The sequence below is a fragment of the Xiphophorus hellerii genome, chromosome 15 (genome assembly GCF_003331165.1).
Source record: "Xiphophorus hellerii strain 12219 chromosome 15, Xiphophorus_hellerii-4.1, whole genome shotgun sequence".
NCBI classification, from domain to species: Eukaryota; Metazoa; Chordata; class Actinopteri; order Cyprinodontiformes; family Poeciliidae; genus Xiphophorus; species Xiphophorus hellerii.
The window spans coordinates 26,143,038-26,169,733 of record NC_045686.1 but is presented as its reverse complement, the minus strand read 5'-3'; the positions used below and the strand labels follow the sequence as shown (position 1 = coordinate 26,169,733).

General features: G+C 41.8%; 1 protein-coding gene and 1 long non-coding RNA gene across 2 annotated transcripts; one reads left to right on the top strand and one right to left on the bottom strand.

Annotated features, from left to right (window-relative positions):
- The first annotated feature begins 6 nt into the window (after window positions 1–6).
- ufl1 (UFM1-specific ligase 1) lies at window positions 7–12,593 on the top strand. The gene is made up of 15 exons (XM_032585715.1): window positions 7–119; window positions 244–374; window positions 541–599; window positions 1,192–1,338; window positions 4,310–4,488; window positions 5,798–5,977; window positions 6,061–6,187; window positions 6,252–6,374; window positions 9,722–9,842; window positions 9,915–10,081; window positions 10,871–11,001; window positions 11,081–11,161; window positions 11,758–11,843; window positions 11,945–12,125; window positions 12,191–12,593. Exons 1-15 carry the CDS (start codon window positions 69–71, stop codon window positions 12,392–12,394), a joined length of 1,968 nt encoding a protein of 655 aa, XP_032441606.1. The 5' UTR covers window positions 7–68; the 3' UTR covers window positions 12,395–12,593.
- A 394-nt stretch (window positions 12,594–12,987) lies between these two features.
- On the bottom strand, window positions 12,988–14,792 carry LOC116734370 (uncharacterized). Its single transcript, XR_004342213.1, has 2 exons — window positions 14,128–14,792; window positions 12,988–13,121 (listed from the first exon to the last, which is right to left on the bottom strand). It is a non-coding gene; the product is annotated as an uncharacterized LOC116734370 (long non-coding RNA).
- Window positions 14,793–26,696: the final 11,904 nt, after the last annotated feature.

Below are 26,696 nucleotides of genomic sequence, written 5' to 3'. Positions count from 1 at the left end.
GCAGCGCCTACCTGAACCATCTGGCTGAGGAGGTGAACGACAAACTGCAGGAGGCCGGTTTGATCAGCATGGCAGAGCTGTGTAAAAGCTACGACCTCCCAGGAGACTTCCTAACTGAGGTGAGTCACCTCATGATTATCTACGCCTTGCCCCAGGTTCAGACATTCAGCCACAGTGGAGTTATTGCTGAGTCAAGCATTTGAGGGTAAAAAGCCCCATCAGGATTGTTTTTTCTCATTTCAGGAAGTGTTGAAACGCCTGGGAAAACTCATCGAGGGAGAAATGGACCAGTACAACAGAGGAGTGATCTTCACCAGAGCTTTTGTTGCACGTCACAAAGCCCGAATCAGAGGTCTGTTCAGCGGAATCACAAGGTACAACTGAATACTCCCATAACATGTTCCCTGTGCAGAACAGAGGCGGCTTATTGCCACAGAAACGGTGTGTGCACGTCACACACATGTTTGGACTTATTGGATATCCAAACAAAATTCTTAGAACTTTGTTTGGATATCAGCCTGGTGATGTTGTGCTCTGCAGACCAATACCCGTCAGCAGCATGATTGCAGTGTTTGGATTTCAGGAACACCTCCTGTACAGTAAGGAGACTTTACATTGATCATTTCATATCATTTAAGGGGGCAGTATTATGTATAATTTACTTTTTTGAGCTTTACATCTTCTTGTATTGAAGTGTTGCTTTGATTATTTCATGTATGTTTGAGAAATCATTTAATTTCCTGTGGCAACCATTCAGCTGTGCAAAACCCTGGGTGGGCCTAGCACCGTCTGCTCAGAGCAGTTTCCAAGCTTCTGAGCTAATACCACACAGAGCAACCCTTCTCTGGGACTTCCCCACTCAGCTCCTCCAGACTAGTGAGCAGCAAAAACCAAACACCTGGTGAATCTTCTGAGTGCAATGCTGGGAAAAACATTGTTGAAGGTTTAATAATGATGTTGTGATGACTTCCTGAAGGTGGAGTTTCAGGAAGAGCAGGAGGCCCAATTTCAATACGTTAAATTACCAAGTCAAATTTCTTTGGTTTGCTTAAAAGAAATTATAGCATTTCTATAACAAATGAAGGTAATTGAGCTACAAAATGGCAGTATGTGCCGGAAAAATACATAATACTCCCCCATTAAGTGGGTGTTTTGTTTTTGTGGGTCTTTATTTGTGCATTTTTGTCCCAGCCGTTTTGGAGGAGCTGGTGAACAGCGGACGTCTGAAGGGAAGCGTAGTGGGAGGACGACAGGACAAGGCTGTGTACATCCCTGACATCTACGCCAGAACGCAGAACGCCTGGGTGGACTCCTTCCTCCAACAGAACGGATACCTAGGTCTTTGCTTTTATTACTGGAGAAATACACTAGATCAGTGTTCAATCCTCCACCCTGCATCGCTTTCCCAAAATGCATGAGTCAAAAGGCTGACTTCCCACACTAGCAGTAACTAGGTTGTGCAGAAACCTGCTAGTAAGCCATTCATTTGATCGAGGGGTTTTAAAAAAGGAATACATCTAAAAGTTGCAGGGTGGCAGTACTTGAGGACTGGGCTTCAGGATCCCAAGGCAAACATGGTTTGCTTCGGCTTTGATTTATGACATCAGCTGTTTGCAACAAGCGAAGGGGAAAAATATCTCTTTCTGTAGAACCTTGAAATATCTTTAAACTGGTCATCTTACCCTTTCATCACAGCATTCTGTGACTAGGGAAAAATTTATTATTTCCCATTTAGATTACAAGATTACCACTCTCTTCCATTCTCAACCCTCCATACTTCAGTTTTAAAATGTTCCTCCTTAGAAGAGATTCTAAATGACCTAAGCATATATATAGTCTTCCTCTCTCTCTCTCTCTTTCTCTATAGATAAAGGGAGATATCGCTCTCTCAATAGATAGAGATCTATCTATCTATCTATCTATCTATCTATCTATCTATCTATCTATCTATCTATCTATCTATCTATCTATCTATCTATCTATCTATCTATCTATCTAGATAGATAGATAGATAGATATTTATATATATATAGATATATATAGATATTATATAGATATATATAAATATCTATATATATATAGATATTATATATGTATGTACTGTATATGTATGTATATATCTATATATATATATACAGTACAGACCAAAAGTTTGGACATAACTGTGTGTCCAAACTTTTGGTCTGTACTCAATACAGACCAAAAGTTTGGACACACTTTCTCATTGAATTCAATGAGAAGGTGTGTCCAAACCTTTGGTTACTTTCAGTGCAGCAAACTCACTCGAGAAGTTCAGTGAGGATCTCTGAATGATCCAATGTTGTCCTAAATGATTGATGATGATAAATAGAATCGACCTGTCAAGTCCCCATAATAAATTCACCTGCTCTGTGATAGTCTCAAGGTTGTGTTTAATGCGCAGAGAGCATCATGAAGACCAAGGCACCACCCAGATACTGTTGTTGAGACGTTTAAAGCTGGATTTAGATACAAAAAGATTTCCCAAGTTTTAAACATCTCAAGGAGTACTGTGCAAGCGATCATATTGAAATGGAAGGAGTATCAGACCACTGCAAGTCTATCAAGACCCGGCCATCCCTGTAAACTTTCATCTCGAACAAAGAGAAGACTGATCAGAGATGCAGCCAAAAGGCCCATGATCACTCTGGATGAACTGCAGAGATCTACAGCTGAGGTTGTCCATAGTACAACAATCAGTCATACACGACACAAATCTGGTCTTTATGGAAAAGTGGCAAAAAGAAAGACATTTCTCAAAGATATCCAGAAAAGTTTTGTTTAAAGTTTGCCACAAGCCACCTGGGAGACACACCAGACATGTTGAAAAATGTGCTCTGGTCAGATGAAACCAAAATCAAACATTTTGGCCACAATGCAAAATAATTTGTTTGCCGTAACAGCAACACAGCTCATTATCCCGAACACACCATCCCCACTGTCAAACATGGTGGTGGCAGCATCATGGTTTGGGCCTTTTCTTCAGCAGGGACAGGGAAGATGGTTAAAATTGATGGGAAGATGGATGGAGCCGAATACATTCTGGAAGAAAACCTGTTGGAGTCTGCAAAAGACTTTATTGGAGATTTATCTTCCAATAAGACAGTGATCCCAAACATAAAGCAAAATGTGGTTCACAAATAAACATATCCAGGAGTTAGAATGGCCAAGTCAAAGTCCAGACCTGAATCCAATTGAGAATCTGTGGAAAGAGCTGAAAACTGCTGTTCACATCGCTCTCCATCCAACCTCATTGTGCTTGAGCTGTTTTGCAAGGAAGAATGGGCAAGAATTTCAGTCTCTCCATGTGCAAAACTGATAGACATACCCCAAGCGACTTGCAGCTGTAATCCAAGCAAAAGGTGGCCCTACAAAGTATTAACTCAAGGGGGCCGAATAATATTGCATGCCCCACTTTGCAGTTTTTTATTTGTTAAAATAGTTTAAAATAGCCAATAAATTTCGTTCCACCTCACGATTGTGTCCCACTTGTTGTTGATTCTTCAAAAAAATAATAAAAATTTTAGATCTGTATGTTTAAAGCCTGAAAAGCCGTTGGCAGACATACACTGTTTGGTAAGAAACAACCAATTAGAGGAGGGTCTTAGTGCTGTCTATCACTCTGATTGGTCGTATGATAGCTGAGATGACTGTAGGACTACCGAGAGGAGGCAGAGGAGCCCGATTCTTTTACAATTTATCTGTCTCATATTATACAACATGGTGACAATTTTAAAAAATATGTTTAAAAAAAAAAGAAAACATTTTTGTAAAATTTACATACTGCGGCTTTAAGAAAAAGACGGAATAATTGATTTGATTCTTATATCTCCAATTTTATTAACAACTCAACATTCATAAATATCAGTTTTGGGACATTCACATTTTATGCTTCACTTTCATCAGTTCTACAGCAGAATGTTCATTGAATTCACGGCCTCTCACCTCCAACTTACATCCTGTGTGCAGTCTGGTGGTGGCTCGAGTCTAGAGCGAAATATGTAAACTATGCAAACCATAATTAACCATTAATGACTTGTCATTAATGTTCATTGACTGATGAATGCTTGTAATGCATCTGAAATTATATTTTAATCATTAAAAATGTTGTTTTAAGACCTGCTGCTGTCAGTAGATGACAAGGTTTTGCATCATTTGTAAAAAAACAAAACAATTTCAGCTGCTTTTAACTTCCTTCTCTAGAACTATTCTACTCTTCCGCACCAGCTTCCTATGTTATGTATCTGCTGCTCTCTTCAGCTTGAAGCATCTTCTCCTTTTCTTTCTGCAGAGTTTGATGCGTTGCGCCGTCTCGGGATCCCTGACCCGTCCAGCTACATCAAGAAGCGCTTCAGATCCAGCAAGCTGCTATTCCTGCGCGCCACCTGCGTGGGTCAGGCTCTGGTGGACCAGGTGGAGGCCTCTGTGGAGGAAGCTGTTAACTCTGCCACGTGGACCGACCTCCAGGTGGTCAGCTCAGATCACCATGACGATCTCTTCACCCCCCCACCTCACCCCCCCACCTAGCTCTAATTAGACGTGTGGATATACTCATATCCACGGAGGGATGGATAAAGGAGAGATAGTGGGTTCCTCAGCTAGATTTGATTCAGTCTCTCCATGTCTCTCAAATAATATTCATTATTTGAATATTATAGACTGACAAGACTATACATTCAGTTGAAAGGATGTCATTCAACTTATGCGCTTCAGACAACCAAAACAGATCAGAGTTTTTATTTTGCATTTTGACCAACATTTTATTTTTCAAATTCTAATAGAACGGTAAAATATAAAATGAAATTTATCCTCAACCACATAAAGTTCACAAAACTCCCATAAATGTTTTTCTTCTGGCAAAACATTTTGCCAGTGGGAAGTGAATCTTCCCACTTCACTCACCAGAGGCAGTGTACATGTTCTTAATGAGTACATAGAGACCTCTGTCTTTTTTATGTTTAAAGTGGCAGTATTATGTAAAATCCACTTTTTGAGCTTTAAGTCATATTATAATGTTATTCAATGGGGTGGTGCTTTGATTCTTTCATGCATATATAAGAAATGTCCTTACAGCAACCATTTAGCTGTGGAAAAAATGCCTGGACCTAGCCCCATCTTTGAGATGCAGCTCCTCCTACAGCTACAGTTTTCAAGTTGCTGAGCTTCCTCTTAATTGAGCAGCCCTCCACTGCGACTCCCCCACTCATCTCCGCCAGACTAGCCAGCAGCAATTTGCAAACACCTGGTGGAACTCCACAGGTGCTGACTTCATTATAGTTACTGTCCAGTAAAATGCTGGTAAAAAAAAATGCTGTTAAAGAGAAGCCATCTTGTGGTGACTTCCTGAAGGCATAGTTTCAGAAAGAGCAGGAGTCTTTAAAGAGAAAGAGGCCCAATTTCAAGGCGTTAAATTACCAAGTACTTTTTTATTACCAAGCATTTTTTTAACAACCCAAGGTTGTTATATTTCTTCCTTCTACTCAGGAAGTGATAGTGCCATTTTACACCACCATGTCCTTGGAAAACACATAATACTACCCTTTTAACTTTACAACCATCTCGGTTTGAAATGCTTAATCTGAATGTAAATTTTAAGTTTGGTTTTCTGCCAATGTTCTGCCACCCCTCATCTGTATACATCTTGAACATACATTGTTTAATTAAATCACAGGATAGATTATCTCTATAAATATATCTCAAAGGGAAGAGCTAGAAATTCCTGCTCTGTGAATGTTTGGCCTTTTTCTAGTTCTCATTGGGCTTTCTGGTCATGTCCCAGTCGGTCCTGCCCAGCTGTCTTTCCATGGAGGACATGGGGATGCTCATCAACCAGGCCCTGAGGAACTCCAATGTGCAGTCGCAGGCCAGAGTTCTCGGGGGCACTGTGGTGGTCAGTGAGAAGTTCATCGGCATCTGCCAGGCACTATTTGAAGACGCTATGCAGCAGAAGGCTCAGAAGGTACAGTTTCCTGTCCCTGGTTCCTCCCTCTGTGGAGAATTTCTGTGCTGAGCCAGCACGATTTCTGCTTCTGTGCTGCTCAGGAAGTGAAGAACAACCCAGTGTTCCTGATAACGGAGGAGGACCTGAAGCAGGCGTCCGCTCTGGCCGAGAGCGTTGCTCTGTCCAAGAAGGAGAGAAAGGATGCCGAGCGCAGGAAGAAGGCTGCAGGTCCATCTACTTCAGTAGTGGCGGGATCTATGTGAGTGTTGGGCTCTAACTTATTGTCTTCCAGAGGGTAGCGGCAGCGCCAAGGCTGGTGGGGGGGGCAACGCCAGGGAGATCCGCATCCGCAAGACCAAGAAGAAGGGCAGGAGGGACGAGGACAGCGATGAGGAGACAGGAGCATCACAGCAGAGTATGCCGGCACCATTCTCTTTACCAGAATGTAACAGTAGCTGTATTTTCTCTACAAATATGTGCAAATTTTTGTCTATATTCTGCTCAAAAAACACAATTTCTCAATAATGGTGATTCCACTAAAGAATGAATTCAAGTGAAATAACCCATGAATAAGCTTGTTCACATGATAAGTAATTAAAAAACAATGCAGCAGCTGATCTAAACAGTAACATGATATACTTATATTCTTAATTCAGCCATGGCACTAGCACTCATCTATTGGCCAATCAGAAGAGACACGCGTCTCATTCAGGCGCTGGAGTGGCTGCGTATGCGTTTTTGGGTAAATTGCAGTCTGTGATTTTACAGAAGAGTTTTGGAGCCAACATTTTAGATTGACACACAACACACAACAATGTGCAGCAAAACAAAAACCAACAATTATCCTCCTACAACTTCCTGTCACCTTCTGCCAGCCATCACATCCAGCTGTTGATCACATGATGAGTGTTATGCAAAAAATGTATTTCCGTTGTAGTTTTGTGAAATACATCTATATTGATACAGCCAAAAATCCACCTCACCCTAGTGCAGGGGTCGGCAACCAATGGCTCCGGAGCCAAGTGTGGCTCTTTCATCCTTCTGTTGTGGCTCCCAGTGACTTTGGGAAATAGAATATTTTATTAAAATTAAATCATTAAAAAATTATAAATTAAAATCATTTTAAAATAAATTTCTAAATCTGAAGATTATGGTAAACTTGTAACATTAAAACAAAAAGTTTTGAACATTTTTAGTACCCAAAATATACGTCATGTCCGCCGATGTGCGACAGGCATTCCTGGCAAACCCCACATGTCTGGCAGACCGCATTTTTTTAGCGCACTGATTTATTGACTTTTTGATCCTTGCCTGGAAGATACATCATGAATAAATCCAAGAAAAGGAAACATTCTGAAGATGGCAGAACATTTAATGCTACGTGGACAGATCATTTTGCTTTCACCGCTGATGAAACTGGTTCACCAATCTGCTTAATATGTGGCGAAAGACTGGCAAACAACAAGAAGTCAAATGTTGAAAGACATTTCAAGAGCAAACACTCTGTCTTTGCTAAAAAATATCCCGAGGGAGAGGAGAGAAAAAAGGCCGTTTCGGAGCTGATGCGAAAGGCTGAAGCGTACGGAGCCCCCTAGGGGACATGGGGGATTTTTTTTCTTTTGCGTTACCTCGCAATACTGTACTGGTCAGTTATGCAGCATAATTGAAATACAAAGCCTTTTTTACGGTGGGCACCGTACTTTATGCTTTAATATAAGGTTATGTGAGGTTTTTCCATGAATGTTAGTATCTTTTTGTGAAATATCTGAAGTTTTATATATTTCTTTAGGATAGAAAGGCACCACAAACCTACGATATAAACAGAAACCTTCCGTAAGTAGGAAAGAAATAAAAACACATTATAATTTGGACTATTTCTGAGTTATTATCGCGGGTAATAAGTCATCTGACAGTTTTGATTGTGTCTCTGTTGTGTTCGTAGTCTGAATGGTTTAAAGAGCTGCTTTCAGTGCCTTAACAGACATAAACATGCAGGAAAAAATAAATCGATTTTCAATCAGTGTTTTGCACCAAACAGTTAATAATAATAAACAAGTTTTCACTGAGGCTCTGTAAGAGCCATATGAATGAAATAAGTAATTATTGATATGACAGGAGCAGGAGGCTTTGACACTTAGGTGTGTCGACGTGGGAGTGACGTCACCAGGTATGAATGGGAAGGATACTGGCTTTGTGTATTAAGAAGCGGTGAGCGGGGCGGTCAGTCCTTGCAAAGTTTAGAGCATAATCATCAAAATGGAATAAATCGATAATTGTGACAGAACAAAGAAGAGGTTTGGAGTTGATTGATACACGGACAGATGAGATTCCCCGAGTTAACCCAGTGCGGCCCTTTACCATCATTAGTTTGTCGTGTTTTTAATAATAAAAACTTACTAATAGTAAAAACTGTTTGGTGCAAAACACTGATTGAAAATCGATTTATTTTTTCCTGCATGTTTATGTCTGTTAAGGCTAAGATGGAGCGGCACTGAAAGCAGCTCTTTAAACCATTCAGACTACGAACACAACAGAGACACAATCAAAACTGTCAGATGATTTATTACCCGTGATAATAACTCAGAAATAGTCCAAATTATAATGTGTTTTTATGTCTTTCCTACTTACGGAAGGTTTCTGTTTATATCGTAGGTTTGTGGTGCCTTTCTACCCTAAAGAAAGATATAAAACTTCAGATATTTCACAAAAAGATAGGCTACTAACATTTATGGAAAAACCTCACATAACCATTAAAGCAGAAAATACGGCGCCCACCGTAAGAAAGGCTTACAGTATTCAATTTTGCTGCATAACTGACCAGTACAGTATTGCGAGGGAACGCAAAAGAAAAAAATTCCCCATGTCCCCTAGAGGGCTCCGTACCGTACTACGGGACACAGAAGCAGACTGCGCATTTTTTGGTTTTCTTGGTTCGTTCAGTGCCGGTGGATAATATTTGGATAAGTTTTGATTTTTATCTCCTGAATAAGAGGAGGACAGGTGACTGCATTCTGTTTCTATTTTGCCTTCAGTGCGGGTTGGGTAAGTTTCGATTTTTATTTCTTAAATACAAAGACCCAAATAGACAGAGGGTATTTTGTTTGAAATTGAGCATCAACAAAGTGTAAAATGTGTTTTGTTACATGCAGAAATAAAATTTTGTGTTCTCTGCAGCAGTTCGTTGATTTCATAAACGCAACATAGTATCGATTTTTGTACATAGCATATAGGTTTTATATATATGACGTCAAAATGGGTTGTGGGTCCAAGTGCTTTCTTTTTATTGGGAGGCGGTCCCAAATGGCTCTTTGAATAGAAAAGGTTGCCGACCCCTGCCCTAGTGTAATGACTTTTTATCAAAAAAGTGTTTTTTTGTTTTTTTTCCAAAATCACAGTGTTTCCATTTTACAAATTTAGATTGGTAATTTTAATTTAGCAATTCTACGTTTAATGGAAACATATGCTGCCCAAAACCCACTATTGCTTCTTCTTCTTGAAATTTATTGGCGGTTGGTAAGAAACCTTGGTGGCATTACACTTAAGAAGTGTGGACCACATGACATAAAAACAAAACAAACAAAAAAAAACTATTTCCGATTATACAACTTACAGTGTTTTAAAAAATCAATATAGCCTTATGCTTCCTGAATCCTTTTGTAGTAAACAAAAGGATTCAGGGTTGTCGGGCTGTTTTCCTTTCTGGGTGGCAGATTTAGTGGGAGTTTTGCACTGAGGCTCATCAGTGTATTCTACTCTACCAAGGTCGCAACAGGCCAGCTGAGGCTCCCTTCATGGCCCAGGAGGAGATTGCTGCTATTCTGGAAGACAGACTAAACGACTGTCCTGAAGACATCCTGTCTGAGCTGGCCGAGTTGCTGGTCAGGTAACTTACCACATCTGGCTCAGCTCACGTTCCCCTCGCACAGCAGTCAGTGTCCTGTCTCTGTCTCTACAGGCCTCTAACCAAAGCGTACCAGGAAGTCCTGAGGACCGTCTTCATGTCCTCCAACAGCTCGCCTTCAGCGGCCTGCAAGAAGAAGAGCATGAAGGATCTGCAGGAGGAGATCAGCAACCTGTACAACAACATACGGATGTTTGAGAGGGGCACCAAACTATTCTCAGGTCTGCCCCGCTGCACTGTTAGTCTTACATACAGCTGAATCAGTGCTGCATGCATGCACATAATTTATCAGGTATGAAATATGAAATGGAGTCTGTGATTTTACAGAAGCGTTTTGGAGCCAACATTTTAGCTCCAAATGTTGGCTTCAAATATATATATATATATATATATATAGATTACTTATTTTATTATTAGGACTAAGTAACAATTGAAAAGATTAAATATGAATAGAAGTTTCCTTTTCTAAAGGATTAAAAAGAAAGTTTCAAAAAAAAAAAAAAGTGCTTAATAAGTCCATTAGATTTGGTATCTCATAAATTCACTTAAATATTTTTAGCCATCAGTATTCTGGTGCTTGAATTTCTTTTGAGAAAAATACACCTTTACAAACACCCAAAATATTGTTTCTGCTTTTTGGCCACTGGCCTACCTTAAATCATGGTTTTAAACTTGTCCTGTGGTTTTTAACTGTTCGTGATCAAAAGTAATTCAGACAACAAACTTAGCATTGAAATAACCTTTTAAATATTTAAAATAACAAATGGCAAATATTAACCTTCCCAAAGTGTGCCTTAAATTCTGATCATTTGTTGGTTGGCTCAGATTCTAAAAAAACTGGTGAACTAGCCCTTTTCTCTGCTGAATTAGTACCATGTTTATTCCTGATTTGATAAGATGATCATTTTAAAGATCGAAGTTCTGTTTAGAATAAGTGTTTCAAAAATCTAGAAAATAGAAGCTTTGTGGAGTTCTAGTTCTAGTTCTAGTTCTGAATCTCCTTGGTACAGATGAAACTCAGATCCAGATCACCAAACACATCCTGAAGACCTTGTGCACTCATGTGACCAACATTCTGGTGAACTTCCTGGCTGCTGACCTGATGATGTCAGTCGACAACCCCAGCACCATCACCACTGAGGTCTGCTTCTAAGACTCCCACTGAAACCAGCCACGGTTCTGATGGGTCTGATGATTCTGACTGTCCTGTGTTGCTTCAGGTCAGAGTGAAGATTCTGGGCAAACTGTCAGAAGAGACCAGAGGTCCTCTCATGAAGCTGCACAACTGCCTCAATGGCAAGGTGAGCTGTGAACTGGAAGGTGGGACTCCTGAGGAAACCGTAGGTCAGTGGTTCCCAAAGTCGGTCCTCAAGGCATCCTGCATGGTTTAGTTCTCTCCCTGTTTAACACACCTGGATCAAATGATGGCTCATTAGAAGGCCTACAGGGGTGGGCAATCCTGGTCGTCGAGGGCCGGTGTCCTGCAACTCACCTGGGGTGAACAAAGTCTCCCTGGTCCAACACACTTGAATCCAATAGCTGAATCACCTCCATTACTTGACTCAGGTGTGTTGAAGTAGAGACACATCTAAAAGTTTCAGGAGACCGGCCCTCGAGCCCTGGAGTTGCCCACCCTTGCAAGAAGAACATTGACATGCTGAAAAGGTCGATACTACTACCAGGCCAGTGTTTCTCAAATCCGGTCCTCACGTCCCCCTGCCCTGCATGTTTTAGGTGTTTCCCTTCTGCCACACACCAGACTGAACCCCAGCCATTGGGCTGGAGCCCAATAGCTCCTGGAGATAGGCCTCTTTATCTCTTTTGTTTCTTTTAGGTTGTAGCACTGGTTCTGAAAACTGATGTCCTGTAATCTGAAATCTCTTCCTGTTTATTCCAGACAATGGAAGACTTTCTGAGTAACTTGGAAGCCTCTGCAGAGGTCTGTGGCTTCATGCTCAAGAAAGGAGACAAGAAGAAGGAAAGGTAATAGGAGCACTGGGATCTGAACTGTATCTGGATGTTTTCACAAATATTATTAATGTATTATTATGTATTATTAATGTGTATTAATGTGCCGCATGTAGACAGGCTCAGTTCCTGCACCGCCAGGCCCTGATGGAGCAACTGAAGGAGGCGGAGGACCCAGCACTTGTGCTGCATCTGACCAGTGTGCTGCTGTTCCAGGCCTCTACCCACTGCATGCTGCATGCGCCGGGCCGCTGCGTCCCACAGGTTATCGGCATACTGACGGGCCGCATCCCACCGGTATGTCTGGCACAGGTCACTACAGATCCACAAATACCCAGCAGCTGATGTGTGTTTGTTTCCAGGAGCAGCAGCAGCTGCTGTCTGCCTACCAGGGTCTGGTGGTGAAGCAGCTGGTGTGTCAGAACCAGAGCAGAAAGCAGGAGGAGGAAGATGGTGATGAGGAGGAGGAGGAAGCCAGGAAGGTCCGCGCACAGCTGCTTACCCTAACACCCCAGGTGAAGCAGCTGGTGCTATCCCAGAGGAAGACATCTGTCAACGAGGACTGAAGGAAAAAAAAAAACATCCTCCTTCCTGCTCCTGCTTCAATAGACAGTTTTCCTGCATGTCATGAGTTATAAATGTGGGAATCATTTCAAATCATGAAGTGAAATTCCTCTGTGAGATGAGTCCAGTAAACACAACATTAGCATGGAAGTCCTCGGTGAAGTGATGATTTTCATAATAAAACTGCTTTTTATTTCCTCATGTGATCAGTTCATTTCCCCTCAGTGAATCATTTCTCAGCAGGCTGAGCCAAACCACAGGAATTGCTGTGACATTACAAAAAGCATGCAGCAGGAGCAGAGACTGAACAGCTGAAGAGATATACTGCTGCACAACTACCACACTGCAGATGCGTCTGAATCATAGGTGTCAAATCGATTTAGTATTGCCTGCGGGCCAAATATTTCCCGCAATGTAATTATAGTTGGCCCGCCAGGCAATACTAAATGACTACTAGAGCTGGCTTGCCATTATCAGCGTCAGTGGTCCCCAACCTTTTTATCGCGGCAGACCGGTCAAGACGGCTGGGGGAGACGGGCTTCTGCATGTTGGTGTGTTCATCTGGCTTAATTTTACATTTTTTGCCCCGATTTTCTCCTTAGAACCTTAGATCCCCCCTTAGAATCTTAGAACCTTCCGAGTTCTAAGATTGTCGCTCCGATCTAAAATTGGGCATATTCAACCGGATCATCTTGGTCCGATTATCGCAGCGTGTGGGGTTTTCCCTGACTGGGAGCGAGTACTCAGCCTATCGAATGTGACAGGTTTTCAGAAAGCGCGGTGATGTAAGCACGGAGAGGAATCCCAAACAGCTGACATGGGCAAAGAGAGTCCGGTGGACATCGGAGACAAAATGTGGAAACAGCATGAATGTTTATTCTGCATTTTGTACAAGAAATATCAACAGAAATGATAAGGAAAGGAACTGGAGCGAAACTGGTACCGCAGTTGATAACAGTATCCACCATTAACAAGACATAAATAGATTATAGCAATAAGGCTATAATTCGCTAGAGTCGCTGACTCTAGCTGGCTTAAAATGAGTTCACAAATTATCGCAATTGCTTCCACATCGTCATCCGTGTTTGTTTCTAAATTCACATATGGTATGTTGGGGTTTTACGGATTTTCTTTTGGAATCGGGATGTTTGAGTGAAATCGGTGAAACCGATCTTACCTGTTGTACTTTTATCGGCTCGTTTGTGGTCCACAGAGGTTTGGAAAATCGGCCGACAATTCTTAAATCGCGCTGTGTGAACTAGACCTAAGACTCACAAGTTCTACTCCTCTCGTCTCGACCACTGCCCTAACTCTCGCTGACTTTGGTCGCTATGGTAACGTTTACACATCCCTTCAAAATAAGATACAAATGCGCGACAAAAACGAACATTTTATTTTAATGAACATTTTAACTTGCGATAACGACAAATTAATGGAAGCCCTAAGCTTGTTTCTCCGCAACGAGACGGTCCCATCTGGGAGTAATGACACCCGAAGTGTGTTGCTTATGCACAGAGTGCTTGGTCTCTACGTGGCGAAGCAGTTTGAAGGCTTCATTGCCTCATTAGCGAGCCAGTCGCTGTATATCATTCAGAGAGGGCTTGTAATGTGGGAATCACCTACCGGGATAAATCCATTCTCCTGTCCCTTCTCTGGGCTAACTTCGCAAAGAAACTTTCCAAAGACATCTGGGGCCTCATTTATAAAAGAGTTTTCACACTAAAACTTGGCATACGAACAAATTTAGAAAAGTGCGGCGCACAAACAAATCCGGATGTATAAAGCCTTATTTTCTTTATTTTGTGTGCGTGTTAGATTATTGTCTGAGGATAAATGCGGTTCAGTTTCATTGTTTACATTTAAACAATAAAATATTAAAATCATGAAAAAACATCGGGTTTGATGCTTTTTGGTCTAAATAACTCTGAATGTAGTCAGATTTCAATGTATTTAAATGAGTTTTGACACTTTGTAGTTTGTCACAGAAAAAGTGTATTGCCGCACATTTTCACGCCAGGGAAAAAGTGCGTATATTTACGCTTACTTTGACGCAAAGTTAATTTTTAAACATGCCGATTTGTGCGTAAAATATGGCGCAGCATATTTTTTGTGCGTATGCATGAGGCCCCTGAGCTTACTCATTTTGCTCGCTGTGGGCTCGATGTTGGCGCGCAAGACGTAACCAAATGCAGCTTCTCCTCATTGCTTATTTACACACAGACTCATAACTACATAATTTAAGTAATTTAAGTGATATATTTATGATATATCACTTAAATTACTTTATTGTTCATTTGTTAATTATCTACTTAATTTTTTAGTGTAGTGGATTTCTTCATCTGGGACCAGAGTACAAATTTTGTACCACAAACAAGGTGGTATAATATACCTAATCCTTGAATATACAGTACAGACCAAAAGTTTGGACACACTTTCTCATTGAATTCAATGAGAAGGTGTGTCCAAACTTTTGGTCTGTACTGAATACAGACCAAAGGTTTGGACACACAGTTGCGTCCAAACTTTTGATCTGTACTGTATATTAAAGGATTAGGTATATTGAGAAGGTGTGTCCAAAAGTTTGGACACACCTTGAATTCAATGAGAAAGTGTGTCCAAACTTTTGGTCTGTACTGTATATCAATATAGATATAGCCTACATATCAACCAGTGACGTGCGGTGAGGTTCATAGCTGGTGAGGCATTGAATATTAATGCCTCGCCATTATTTACACACCATTAGTGTGTGTAAATCTGTAATCAGATTTGTATGTTCTTGTTTACGTACAGAAATTTCGCGCATGCGCACAACGGCAAAAAGACTATTCTTTTACATGCCATCCAAAGCCGCGCTGCCACCGTAGAACAATTCCGTTCACACAATGACACTTGGAAACGTAGGTATTATTAATTTGGTGTTATGCTCCACAGCAAAGGGAAAAGTACAACTCAAATCCACTTCTTTCTCGCCCTCTGTGTCGGCTAAGCTACACACAGATTCGTTGCCATAGCTACTGGCAACAGCGCCACTTTATGTTTCGGGAATAATACTCAATTATTTCCCACACAAAGAACAGAACAGTTACTCTGTTGTGTTATGTTTTCAGGCTTAATGTTTATTTTGCTGCTAATATACAACACAGCAGTTTGTGGGTTGTTTCTTTTCTGCACTGTTGACACAATACAAGCTGCAGCACGCACATCTCAGTAAAAACAAAGCAAGAAAATGTTATTTAAACCTAAATCCTGTACCATTTAGGCTTAAATGGTACAGGATTTCATGTTCATGATACACATGAACATGTGTTTCATGAACATGAAACACATGTTCATGTCCTGGTCATGTTCAGGACCAGAACATGAAACACAATGTTCTGGTCCTGGAGAACATTGAGTACTTGAGTACTGCAAGTCATTGACTTCTTAGATATATACTTTTTAAACCAATTTTAAATACTGTTTTATAGTTCGGACCAATTGGAATGTTTGTGTGATTGAATTGAAATAATTTTTGTAAAGTGCCTCAAGAAATAAATAAACTAAATAGAATTTTATTCTTTTATAAGTCTTGCATAAGACCACAGAGTGGTGGTGTGGTCTTTTTGAGTCTGTTTTTGAGTGTAATTACACAGATTAGACTGGAGATTGGAGGGCAAAAAGACTTTTACATTCCTTTATTCCTTTTACATTATCCATAGCCGCGCTGCCACTTTGCTCTGTTAAGTACTAAGTACTAGGTAGGTTTTCTCATTTAATCATGGAGGATCAGAGTGCGTTGCTCATCTCTATTCCTAGAGAAACAAACAAAAACCAACCAACAGAATAATATGAATGCATGTGAGAAGTGGAGATCGTTTGCAGATTTATTTTATATGTGAATCATCTTCTGAGAGTAGGTGGCTCTAATTTTGAACCACTCATCCTTTTTAAATTTAAATTCCTCAGACATTTTTCACTGGGTATCAAAGAAGAAACATAAGAGACAAGTAAAAACAGAGAAACTGGCTTCTGACAGGAAATACTTGTTTCCATGGCAATCTTGAGCATGTGCTCCTTTATATGATGACCTCACAGATGCAAAGCCCTTATCAGTACTGCCTCCTCCTCCTACATGGATGTGGCGTGTCTGCCTCCACACTAAACATCCTGCAGTCACATGGGAAACTGGGCTTTGTGTTGGCAAAACTGTGTCGCCTGTTATCACGGAATTTAACTACATTACACTGAATTAACATCTGAAGCTTTTTCTTCCTAATAAATATATTTATTAGGAAATATCCTAATGTAGAACACATTGTTCTATATAAAACCATTTCGCTCAGCTTTTCTGTTCCCTGTAATTTCTTGGATTGCTCTCATTCCTTTGATGATAAACTGGAAATCATAGTCAATTATTACAGGAATATCTATTATTTTTTATTTGTCAAGGGAGTTATAGACATAACCATACAAAATTGTATTCAAAGATTCAAAGAGTTTTATTGTCATACCATTTTGAAATGATTTGACAATACACAATGGTTGCTTGTGGTGCGAAATTTGAACTCAGGTCCCAGATTAACAAGTCTAAATAATAAATAATGGTGTTCTCTATTCTACACATTTTATACCATGTGTAAATAAATCAATACATTTTTAAAAAGTAAGAATTAAGTGCAGCTTCAGTTCAGGACTCTGGAGTTCGGCTGCAGGTTTCTCAGCCTGGTGACTCTGGATGCTTCTCAGCCTAAGGGAAGGGACTGGAACAGACTGTGTGCAGGATAGTGCAGGTGATGCACTCCTGCATCGTAAAGTGTTGAGGTCTGAGGTCTGTTGAGGTGTTGAGGTCTAAAGATTGAAGCCTCCTTCCTCCTTGAGAGATGGAAGGAAGAGCGATCCTTCCTTCCATCCAGGGTGGACCCTGGATTGCCGCAGGGCTGCATGCGGGCCTCCTTTTCACTCTGCTGACATATAACCAAGGATGGAAATTAAAAATTTTCTCCACCAGCCACAGTGGCTGGTAGAGAAATTTTCTACCGGCCACTCAGACATTTCACCAGCCACTGATCTTTTCTGTACAAGCAAATTATATAAAATATACGATTTATTCTTCTATGAAAACCGATTTAGTGACGATAAGTTTACCATACATATGTACGTATTATATTTAAACTAATTTAACATAACAATTAGTTGAAATAATTGTTTCAACTAATTGTTAGTTAGTTGAAACTAACAGTTAGTTTACACCTTGGATGTGTGGAGTTCAAGCACAGTGACTTGGTCACTTGTGAGACTGTACAGGGGGAACGTGGCTCCTCACATGCACAGGCTTTCCAACCCATACCAACTTCAGAAGAACGCAAGGAGCAGTGGGAACAAGGCCAAGCAGCCAATAAGTTCACTTGAAGTAGTATTACTTCAAGTGAACTTATTAGTATTATTAGTTTGCTGTTAGTATTAACAGCAAACTTTAACTACACGACCCTAAAATTCTTGCAATCATTTTCTATGTTGAACATTTCCAAATTTTGGCTACAATTCCCCCAGATAGTATTAAGTTAAGATGTGTCTAGTGACTTTTTAAAACAATTTTTAAATGGTTTCAACTGTTCTAGTTGAACAAATAATATATACCGGTATTTGTTCTATTTGTTTCCCCTTACGTTTTCTATTGAAATTCGCAATTATTCTTACTTTTACTTAAAACATCTCAGAACGTGTTCATTATTAATTCCACCGCCGTCATTATTTGTGTGTTATCCCAGAGTTTTTCTCACTACCTGCTTTCCCCACTCACTCACACCTGCCCTCCTGCCTCTTCGTGAACATGTTCACTTCTTCTAATCGGGCAGCAGCATACCTGAACTTTTCCTCTATTAAGGAAGAGTTCACTAGAAGGAAGGAAATGCCCAGTATAACGCTTTTATTTTATTGACAGAGCGAGCAAAAGCAAGCAGAGAGTTTGAGCAAAGACTAAGTCTGAGCGTGAGGAGAAGTTTTGAGAAGAAAGACATGAAGTCCTGCTTTCAAAATGAAATTGTGTGCTTTTGAATTATGGCAGACAAAGTCCTCCATACCTGTGGAAGCAATATTTAGTTTAGTACTTTAACGTTTTGTCTTTCTTTTGGTTAATTCAGAACTTAAGATCCAGAGAAACTCCTATTAGTTTAGGACTAATTATTCTTATTCTTATTAAACATGGAGAACCAATATTTAGTTGTTTTTTAGTTGTTTCTTCTTGTTTTACTTTTGGTTTTATTGTTTTGTTTGTATTTCCTTCATGTAAAACACTTTGAACTACACTTTGTGCTATATAAATAAAATTACCTTCCTTTATGTCTTTATGTTAAGGCCCATTTTGGAAGAATGGTCCCAGAAGCACATTTGTGAGTTCAAGGCCCAGCCCAAAGCATAAGCAAACTAAGCAGCCGCTAAGGGCCCCCCTCAGTGGAACTTTTTTTTTTTTTTTTAGTAATAATTTCTATGTCATTATAATATCAAAAATACACAATTTCACTATGAAGTGATTTGATTTTACAAAAATACATATTTGTAGAAATTATTATTTTATTGATAAAAAAATAAAAATGAATTGCTCTTGGTCTGGTGGTCACGGTAGGTACCGCACGCTTCGCCAGTAACATGAGCTGCTGTGCAAAGTGCAGTGAGCATCCAAACGTCCAAAGCTCCGGTCAGAAGTTAAGTAAGCAAAACAATGTCTCAAACAAGGACTTATCCTTCAAGGAGGGAGAAAAGAAAGAGGAAGAATAAAAATAAAAAAAAGCCAAGATAAAGGTTTGTTTTAATGTGCTTTTAATTTAAGATTAATCTTAAATGTAAGATTAATCTTACATTTAAGATTGTAAGATCTTAAATGATCTTAAAGATTTAAGATTGACATCTTAAATGTAAGATTAATCTTACATTTAAGATTATATTAAATGTAATCTCTTACATTACATTTAATGTAATGTAAAATATTTATAAAGCTACTAATAGAAAATTAGCTTGTACGGTTCAGTTCAACAGCCAAACATTTATGTATTTTCTGTGAAACTGAGTTTAAACTTTAAATTAGTTGATTCTCATCGGCTATTTTTGGCTTCAAAACGTCATGTTTGATAATGTTTGATAACAATAAATAAAACTTCTCAATGTTTGAAATTGTCTAGCAAAATGTTTTTACGTCAGGCAACTATGTAGTTGCTACATTGATGTAGCAACTATCAATGTAGCAACTCTATGCTGTAATTGGGGATATGTTGTTTGCTGCTGAGCATAATCATTTTGTGGCTAAAACAAACATTATTTTTACATCAAATTCTAAGTTATGTGAAACTTCTGTTAAAATCATTGAAGGCTCAGAAGTACCAATCCACTTTCTCAGGGGAGAAAAACTCACCTGGTATAAATTACATTTTTAGCTATTGGAGTTACGCTTAGGAGAAATTAATTTAATCAAAGAATGTCATGAATATGTGTGTAGATTCCAGTTTTCTGGCTGATCGCTGGTTATTGATCTTTAAAAAGCCTGACCTGCCGATTTTGATTTTGTCTGAAAATATAGCAAGAAAGTCACTGAGTTGGCAACAGTGGGGTGAATATTGTTAACTGCCTGATGGGCTAGTCTGTTGGTCAAACCTCTCACTGTAAAGCAGAAGAGGACAGAGGCTGATTTTTAAACCTTTGCTGACGAAGATAAGATTAGGGGATAAGATGGGATTCACATGTAAGTATCGGCTAATCACGATCCCCCAAAATTAAGGAAATTGGCGCCCCGAAATCAACTGATTGATAACTCAGTTGACCAATCCTATATCCTATATTATGTATATGTGAATTACATACATACATACATCGGTATGTAAACAGCATGTAAACAGCACTGCCAGAGATGCAATAAGTTTATAGGAGGTGTGTGATCAGCAATCAGTCCACATTGTTAACAGAACTAGAGGGCCCCAAAACCAGCTTGGGCCCTGTGTGAGTTGGATGAGAAGGCCTGGTTCTCAGTCTCCGCTGTAATTCATCCCAAAGTTGTTGAGGTCAGGCCATTCAAGTTCATCCACACCAGACTCTGTCATCCACCTTGCTTTGTGCACAGTCATATTGGAAGAGGAAGGGACCAGCTCCAAAATGTTACCACAAATTTGAGAGCATGGAATTGCTCAAAATGTGCTGGAGCACTCAGAGTTCTTTTCACTGAAACTAAGGGGCCAAACCCAGCTCCTGGAAAAACAACCCCCTTCGCTGTGCCAAACTTTACACTTGGCACAATGCAGTCAGACAAGTACTGGCAACCTCCAAACCCAGACTTGCCAGATGGAGAAGCGCGATTCTCCAGAGAATGTGGAGTAACAGTGTTCTAGAATCCAGTGCTTTACACCACAGTGCACTTTGCACTTGGTGATGTGCAATGCACATCCAAGATAGCTTGGATGCAGCTGGTTTCCATGGTTTTCAAATTAGCTCAAGAACAGTGTACATGAAATGTCATGAGCTAATCTGAAGGTCACATGAAATTTGTATATAAGGTCTGTAGTGATTGACTGCAGAAAGTTGGCGACCTCTTCACACTATGCACTTCAGCATAGTTTATGTAGCCTACAAATTTGTGGCTAAGTTGTTGTTCCTAACCACTTCCATTTTCTTATAATACAGTTGACTGTGGAGAGAGAAGAAATTTCATGAATTGTTGCACAAGTGGTATCCTATTGTTTCAATTCGGTGTTACCAAGAGGTCGTGGGTGGAGAAAGAGCAGAACACTGAGAGGGAATAGAGTAGCTGTCCAGACTTTTATGCAACCTCCATTTTAACAGAACAGAACCTATCTCGCCTCTCCTTGGGCGAGACCTTATCGTGGTGGAGGGGTTTGAGTGCCCCAATGATCCTAGGAGCTATGCTGTCTGGGGCTTCATGCCCCTGGTAGGGTCACCCAAGGCAGACAGGTCCTAGATGAGGGACCAGACAAAGCGCAACCCGAAGACCTCACACACTACCGTGTGTGAGGTCGAGAGGTTCCGGCTAGAAATAGTCGGTCTCACCTCGACGCATGGCTCTGGTTCTGGAACCAGTCTCCTTGAGAGGGGCTGGACATACTTCCACCCTGGAGTTGCCCAAGGTGAGAGGCGTCGGGCAGGAGTGGGCATACTTGTTGCTCCCCATCTCGGCGCCTGTATGTTGGGGTTTACCTCGGTGAACGAGAGGGTAGCCTCTCTCCGCCTACGGGTGGGGGGACGGGTCCTGACTGTCGTTTGTGCTTAGGGGCCGAACGACAGTTCAGATTACCCACCCCTTTTGGAGTCCTTAGAGGGGGTACTGGAGAGTGCTCCTCCTGGGGACTCCCTTGTTCTGCTGGGGGACTTCAACGCTCACGTGGGCAATGACAGTGAGACCTGGAGGGGCGTGGTTGGGAGGAACGGCCCCCCGGATCTGAACTCGAGCGGTGTTCTGTTGTTGGACTTCTGTGCTCATCATGGATTGTCCATAACGAACACCATGTTCAAGTATAAGGGTGTCCATATGTGCACTTGGCACCAGGACACCCTAGGCCGCAGTTCGATGATCGACTTTGTCGTCGTTTCATCGGATCTGCGGCCATATGTCTTGGACACTCAGGTGAAGAGAGGTGCGGAGCTGTCCACTGACCACTACCTGGTGGTGAGTTGGCTCCAATGGTGGGGGAGGAAGCCGGTCAGACCTGGCAGGCCCAAACATGTTGTGAGGGTGTGCTGGGAACATCTGGCGGAATCCCCTGTGAGGCGGAGCTTTAACTCCCATCTCCGGCAAAACTTCGAACACGTCCCGGGGGAGGTGGGGGACATGGAGTCTGAGTGGACCGTGTTCCATGCCTCCATTGTTGAGGCGGCCGATCGGAGCTGTGGCCGCAAGGTTGTCGGTCCCTGTCGCGGCAGCAACCCTCGAACCCGTTGGTGGACACCTTCGGTGAGGGATGCCGTCAGGCTGAAGAAGGAGTTCTATCGGGCCTTTTTGGCCTGTGGGACCCCAGAAGCAGCTGATGGGTACCGGCGGGCGAAGCGGCATGCGGCTCACCTTGCTCACAATGGCAGGTGGTTGCTGAGGCAAAAACTCGGGCGTGGGAGGAGTTTGGAGAGGCCATGGAGAAAGACTTCCGTACGGCTTCGAGATGATTCTGGTCCACCATCCGGCGTCTCGGGGAGGGGAAGCAGTGGGGATGGTGTGCTGCTGACCTCTACTCCTGCCATTATGAGCCGGTGGGCAGAATACTTCGAAGACCTCCTCCAATCCCACCAACATGCCTTCGTTTGAGGAAGCTGAGCCTGGGACTCTGGGTTGGGCTCTCCAATCTCTGGGGATGAGGGATGGTTAAAAAGCTCCTCGGTGGCAGGGCCCCGGGGGTGGATGAGATCCACCCGGAGTTCCTTAAGGCTCTGGATGTTGTAGGGTTGTGTTGGTTGACGCGACTCTGCAATATCGCATGGACATCGGGGGCAGTTACCCTGGATTGGCAGACTGGGGTCCCCCCTGTTCAAAAAGGGGGACCGGAGGGTGTGCTCCAATTATAGAGGGGTCACACTCTTAAGCCTCCCTGGCAAGATCTATTCAGGGGTCCTGGAGAGAAGGGTCCATCGGATAGTCGAACCTCAGATTCAGGAAGAGCAGTGTGGTATTTGTCCTGGTTGTGGAACACTGGACCAGCTCTACACCCTCCCTCAGCAGGGTCCTGGAGGGTGGATGGGAGTTCGCCCAACCAGTCTACATGTGTTTTGTGGACTTGGAGAATGCGTTCGACCGTGTCCCTCGGGGAGCCCTGTGGGGGGTTCTCCGGGAGTATGGGGTACCGGGCCCTTTGGTACCGGACTGTCAGGTATCAGGTATGCGGACCAGACTCTGACCGGTGTCAGAGTCTTGCCGGCAGGAAGTCGGGCTCGTTTCCGGTGAGAGTTGGACTCCGCCAGGGCTGCCCTTTGTCACCGATTCTGTTCATCACTTTCATGGATGGAATTTCTAGGCGCAGCCAAGGTGTTGAGGGGATCTGATTTGGTGGCCTTAGGATCTCATCTCTGCTTTTTGCAGACGATGTGGTCCTTTTGGCTTCATCAGGTCGTGATCTGCAGCTCTCGCTGGAGCGGTTCGCAGCCGAGTGTGAAGCGGCCGGGATGAGGATCAGTGCCTCCAAATCCAAGGCCATGGTCTTGAGCCAGAAAAGGGTAGAGTGCCTTCTCCGGGTCAGGGGGGGCGTCCTGCCCCAAGTGGAGGAGTTCAAGTATCTCGGGATCTTGTTCACGAATGGGGGAAGAAGGGAGCGGGAGATCGACAGGCGGATTGGCGCAGCATCTGCTGTGAAGCGGGCGCTGTGCCGGTCTGTCGTGGTGAAGAGAGAGCTGAGCCAAAAAGCGAAGCTCTCGATTTACCGGTCGATCTACATTTCCACCCTCTATGGTCATGAGCTTTGGGTCATGACCGAAAGAACGAGATCGCGGATACAAGCGGCCGAAATGGGTTTTCTCCGTAGGCTGTCTGGGCTCTCCCTTAGAGATAGTAATCCGGGAGGGACTCAGTGTAGAGCCGCTGCTCCTTCACATCGAGAGGAGCCAGTTGAGGGGCCTCACCAGGAAGGCCCCTGGTGAGGTGTTCTGGGCACGTCCCACCAGGAAGAAGACCCAGGACACGCTGGAGGGACTATGTCTCTCGGCTGGCCTGGGAACACCTTGGCCAGCCGCTAAAGAAGCGGTTACATGTTTTACAGTCATCTGAAGTCATCTCGGTGGAAGAAGTGGCCGGGGAGAGGGAAGTCTGGGCCTCCCTTCTGAAGCTGCTACCCCCGCGACCCGACCCCGGATAAGCGGAAGAAGATGGATGGATGGATGGATGGATGGATGGATGGATGGATGGATGGATGGATGGATGGAGAATCCGTCTCGGGCACACCTAAAAAAACCAACGAAGAAGAAAGAAACAGCTCCTCTTAAAGGCACAGCACAATTTCTTAGCTATGGATCAACTGCAGTAAATAACCAGTGTTGTATAGTAACGAAGTAAAAATACTTCACTACTTTACTTAAGTATATTTTGGAGTACTTCATACTTTCCTCGAGTATGAAAATTTTTGATGACTTTCACTTTTACTTCACTATATTTCCGAACTTAATTGGGTACTTTTACTCCGATACATTTTCAATGTGTGGTTTAGTTACTCGTTACAAAAAAGCGAGAGAGAGAAACGCAAGTGTTTTGACCCCACCTACTGATTAGCAAGTAGCAAGTAGGCTACCGAACAAAGTCGGTAGCCTACTTGCCTGGGCTGGTTCATCACCTCCAATAGGATACACCTGTTTCGCTTCTCCCATTAAACACAAAGCAAGTCTCGCAATCAGCAGCAGCCACATAGAGGCGGAGACGGAGACCACAACGACTGCAACTACGTCGGACACGGCTCCGGGGGAACCACCAGCTGGCGATGAGAGCCCATGGCCTTATTTAAACACAATATACTCTTTCGTGGGTGTTAAAGATTCGTCTTACCGCATGCAGTGTATGTTATTCCTGCCCGAAGGTGTGGAAATTCTATCTTACAAAAACTCCCCATCCAACTTGAAGAAACACATCGAGGTAACGTCTTATGAAATGGTTATAATCCTCCTGTTTCAGTAACTATAGCTTGGTCACTAGACACTATACTGTATTGTGAAACGTTGACCATAAATGAACTTTGTTTGGCATTGTTTCAGTTCCACACGTGGTGTATTTAGCTTAGGCCTAATGTTGACTGTAGCAGGCTACCTAGACTCCTCTGTTCAAGGGGGGACAGAAGCCATAGCGATAGCAATTTAGACTAAATTTAACGAATATAGGAAAGGCATGCAAGTTCAAAACCAGGTTTACAGATGCCAATAAGCTGCATTTCCCTCCCAATTCTTTTTTTCTTTTGCATAATGACCAGTTGTGTGCACCACCTGCTGACTGTAGCATTGACTGATTCACTGATTTGTGAAGTAGAGTAATCGTAACAGCTCTTTTTCTTCATGTTGGCCGCATTTTCTGTACTATTTATTTTTCTCATTTTCAGCACTGACCTTACTTGAAGGGAAAACTTAAGGCTTACAAAAACTTTGTATTTTCTGTCCTGGAGGGTATACTAAGAAGCTGGTTCAGTTGTAAAAAAGGTTAAGTTAACCTTGTGCTATAGGTAAAGCACCTAATTTTTTTAACTAAATGATGCCTGCAGGTATATCTATTAGCAGGTTTAATTTTGCCTGCACTTGGTTGTGTACATTATTTTAAGTGTATTTGACAAGTTTACCAAAATATAAAAAATGTCATTCAAACTGCATTTGCCTTGTTTTACTTTTTACTTGTACTTTTCATTACATTACTTGAGTACATCCATTTTTACAGTAATTTCCATACTTAAGTACAAGAAGTTTCAGATACTTTAAGACTTTAACTCAAGTAACATTTCAGTCAGTGACTTGGACTTTTACCAAAGTCATATTTTGGAGAGGTACTTATACTTTTACTTGACTCTGAGATTTCAGTACTTTATACAACACTGTAAATAACTGATCTTGTATGTAACCACATTAATTCAAAAGGAAAAATAAATCATCTTACATATCACAGTTGGAATTCTCTGTTTCTCTCTGTTCCAAACAGAACATGATTCAGTCATAATCTTAAACAAAGAGCATCCTGTCTTTCTGATTCAGATGGAAGAAAGTAGTGATATATGGGGAGATATATCTCCCCATATATATATGGGGACTTCATTCACTTCATTCACCATTCACCATTCAGGATGCCCCTCATGCATCCTCTGGAGACATCCACAAGTTAATGTTGCTTAGTAATGCTCTTGCCCTGATTAAGGTGGGCTTTAAAGCTCTGGACATGTTCATTACTCTCTGCTGGCTGCATAATGAGTCCCACAGAGGAAAATTATTAACAGCGCCCATCCTTTCAAATTACAAGTTAGGTGCAAATCAAACTCAGTTCAACAATTGCTGTCTCTTTCAGTGCCAAAATGTCAGATCACACATCCAATCAGGCGCTGATTGATAGGAAAAGTGCAGGATATTTTCACCATGGATATATTTTTAAGAAATTGAATATCTCTTTTCACTGCTTTGCTGATGATGTGCAAAATATACAAGCCCCTCAAGAAACTACATAAAGATGACTCCCTACAGATTGCAATGGATGAACCAAAATTTTCTTCACTTAAATCTAAATAAAACTCAAATTATTTTGTTTGTACAAAAGAAATTCTTGGTTCCCTTGCTGCTATTAGAAATCTTGGTGTCATTTTTGACAGTTGTCTGAAATTGAATAAGCAATTT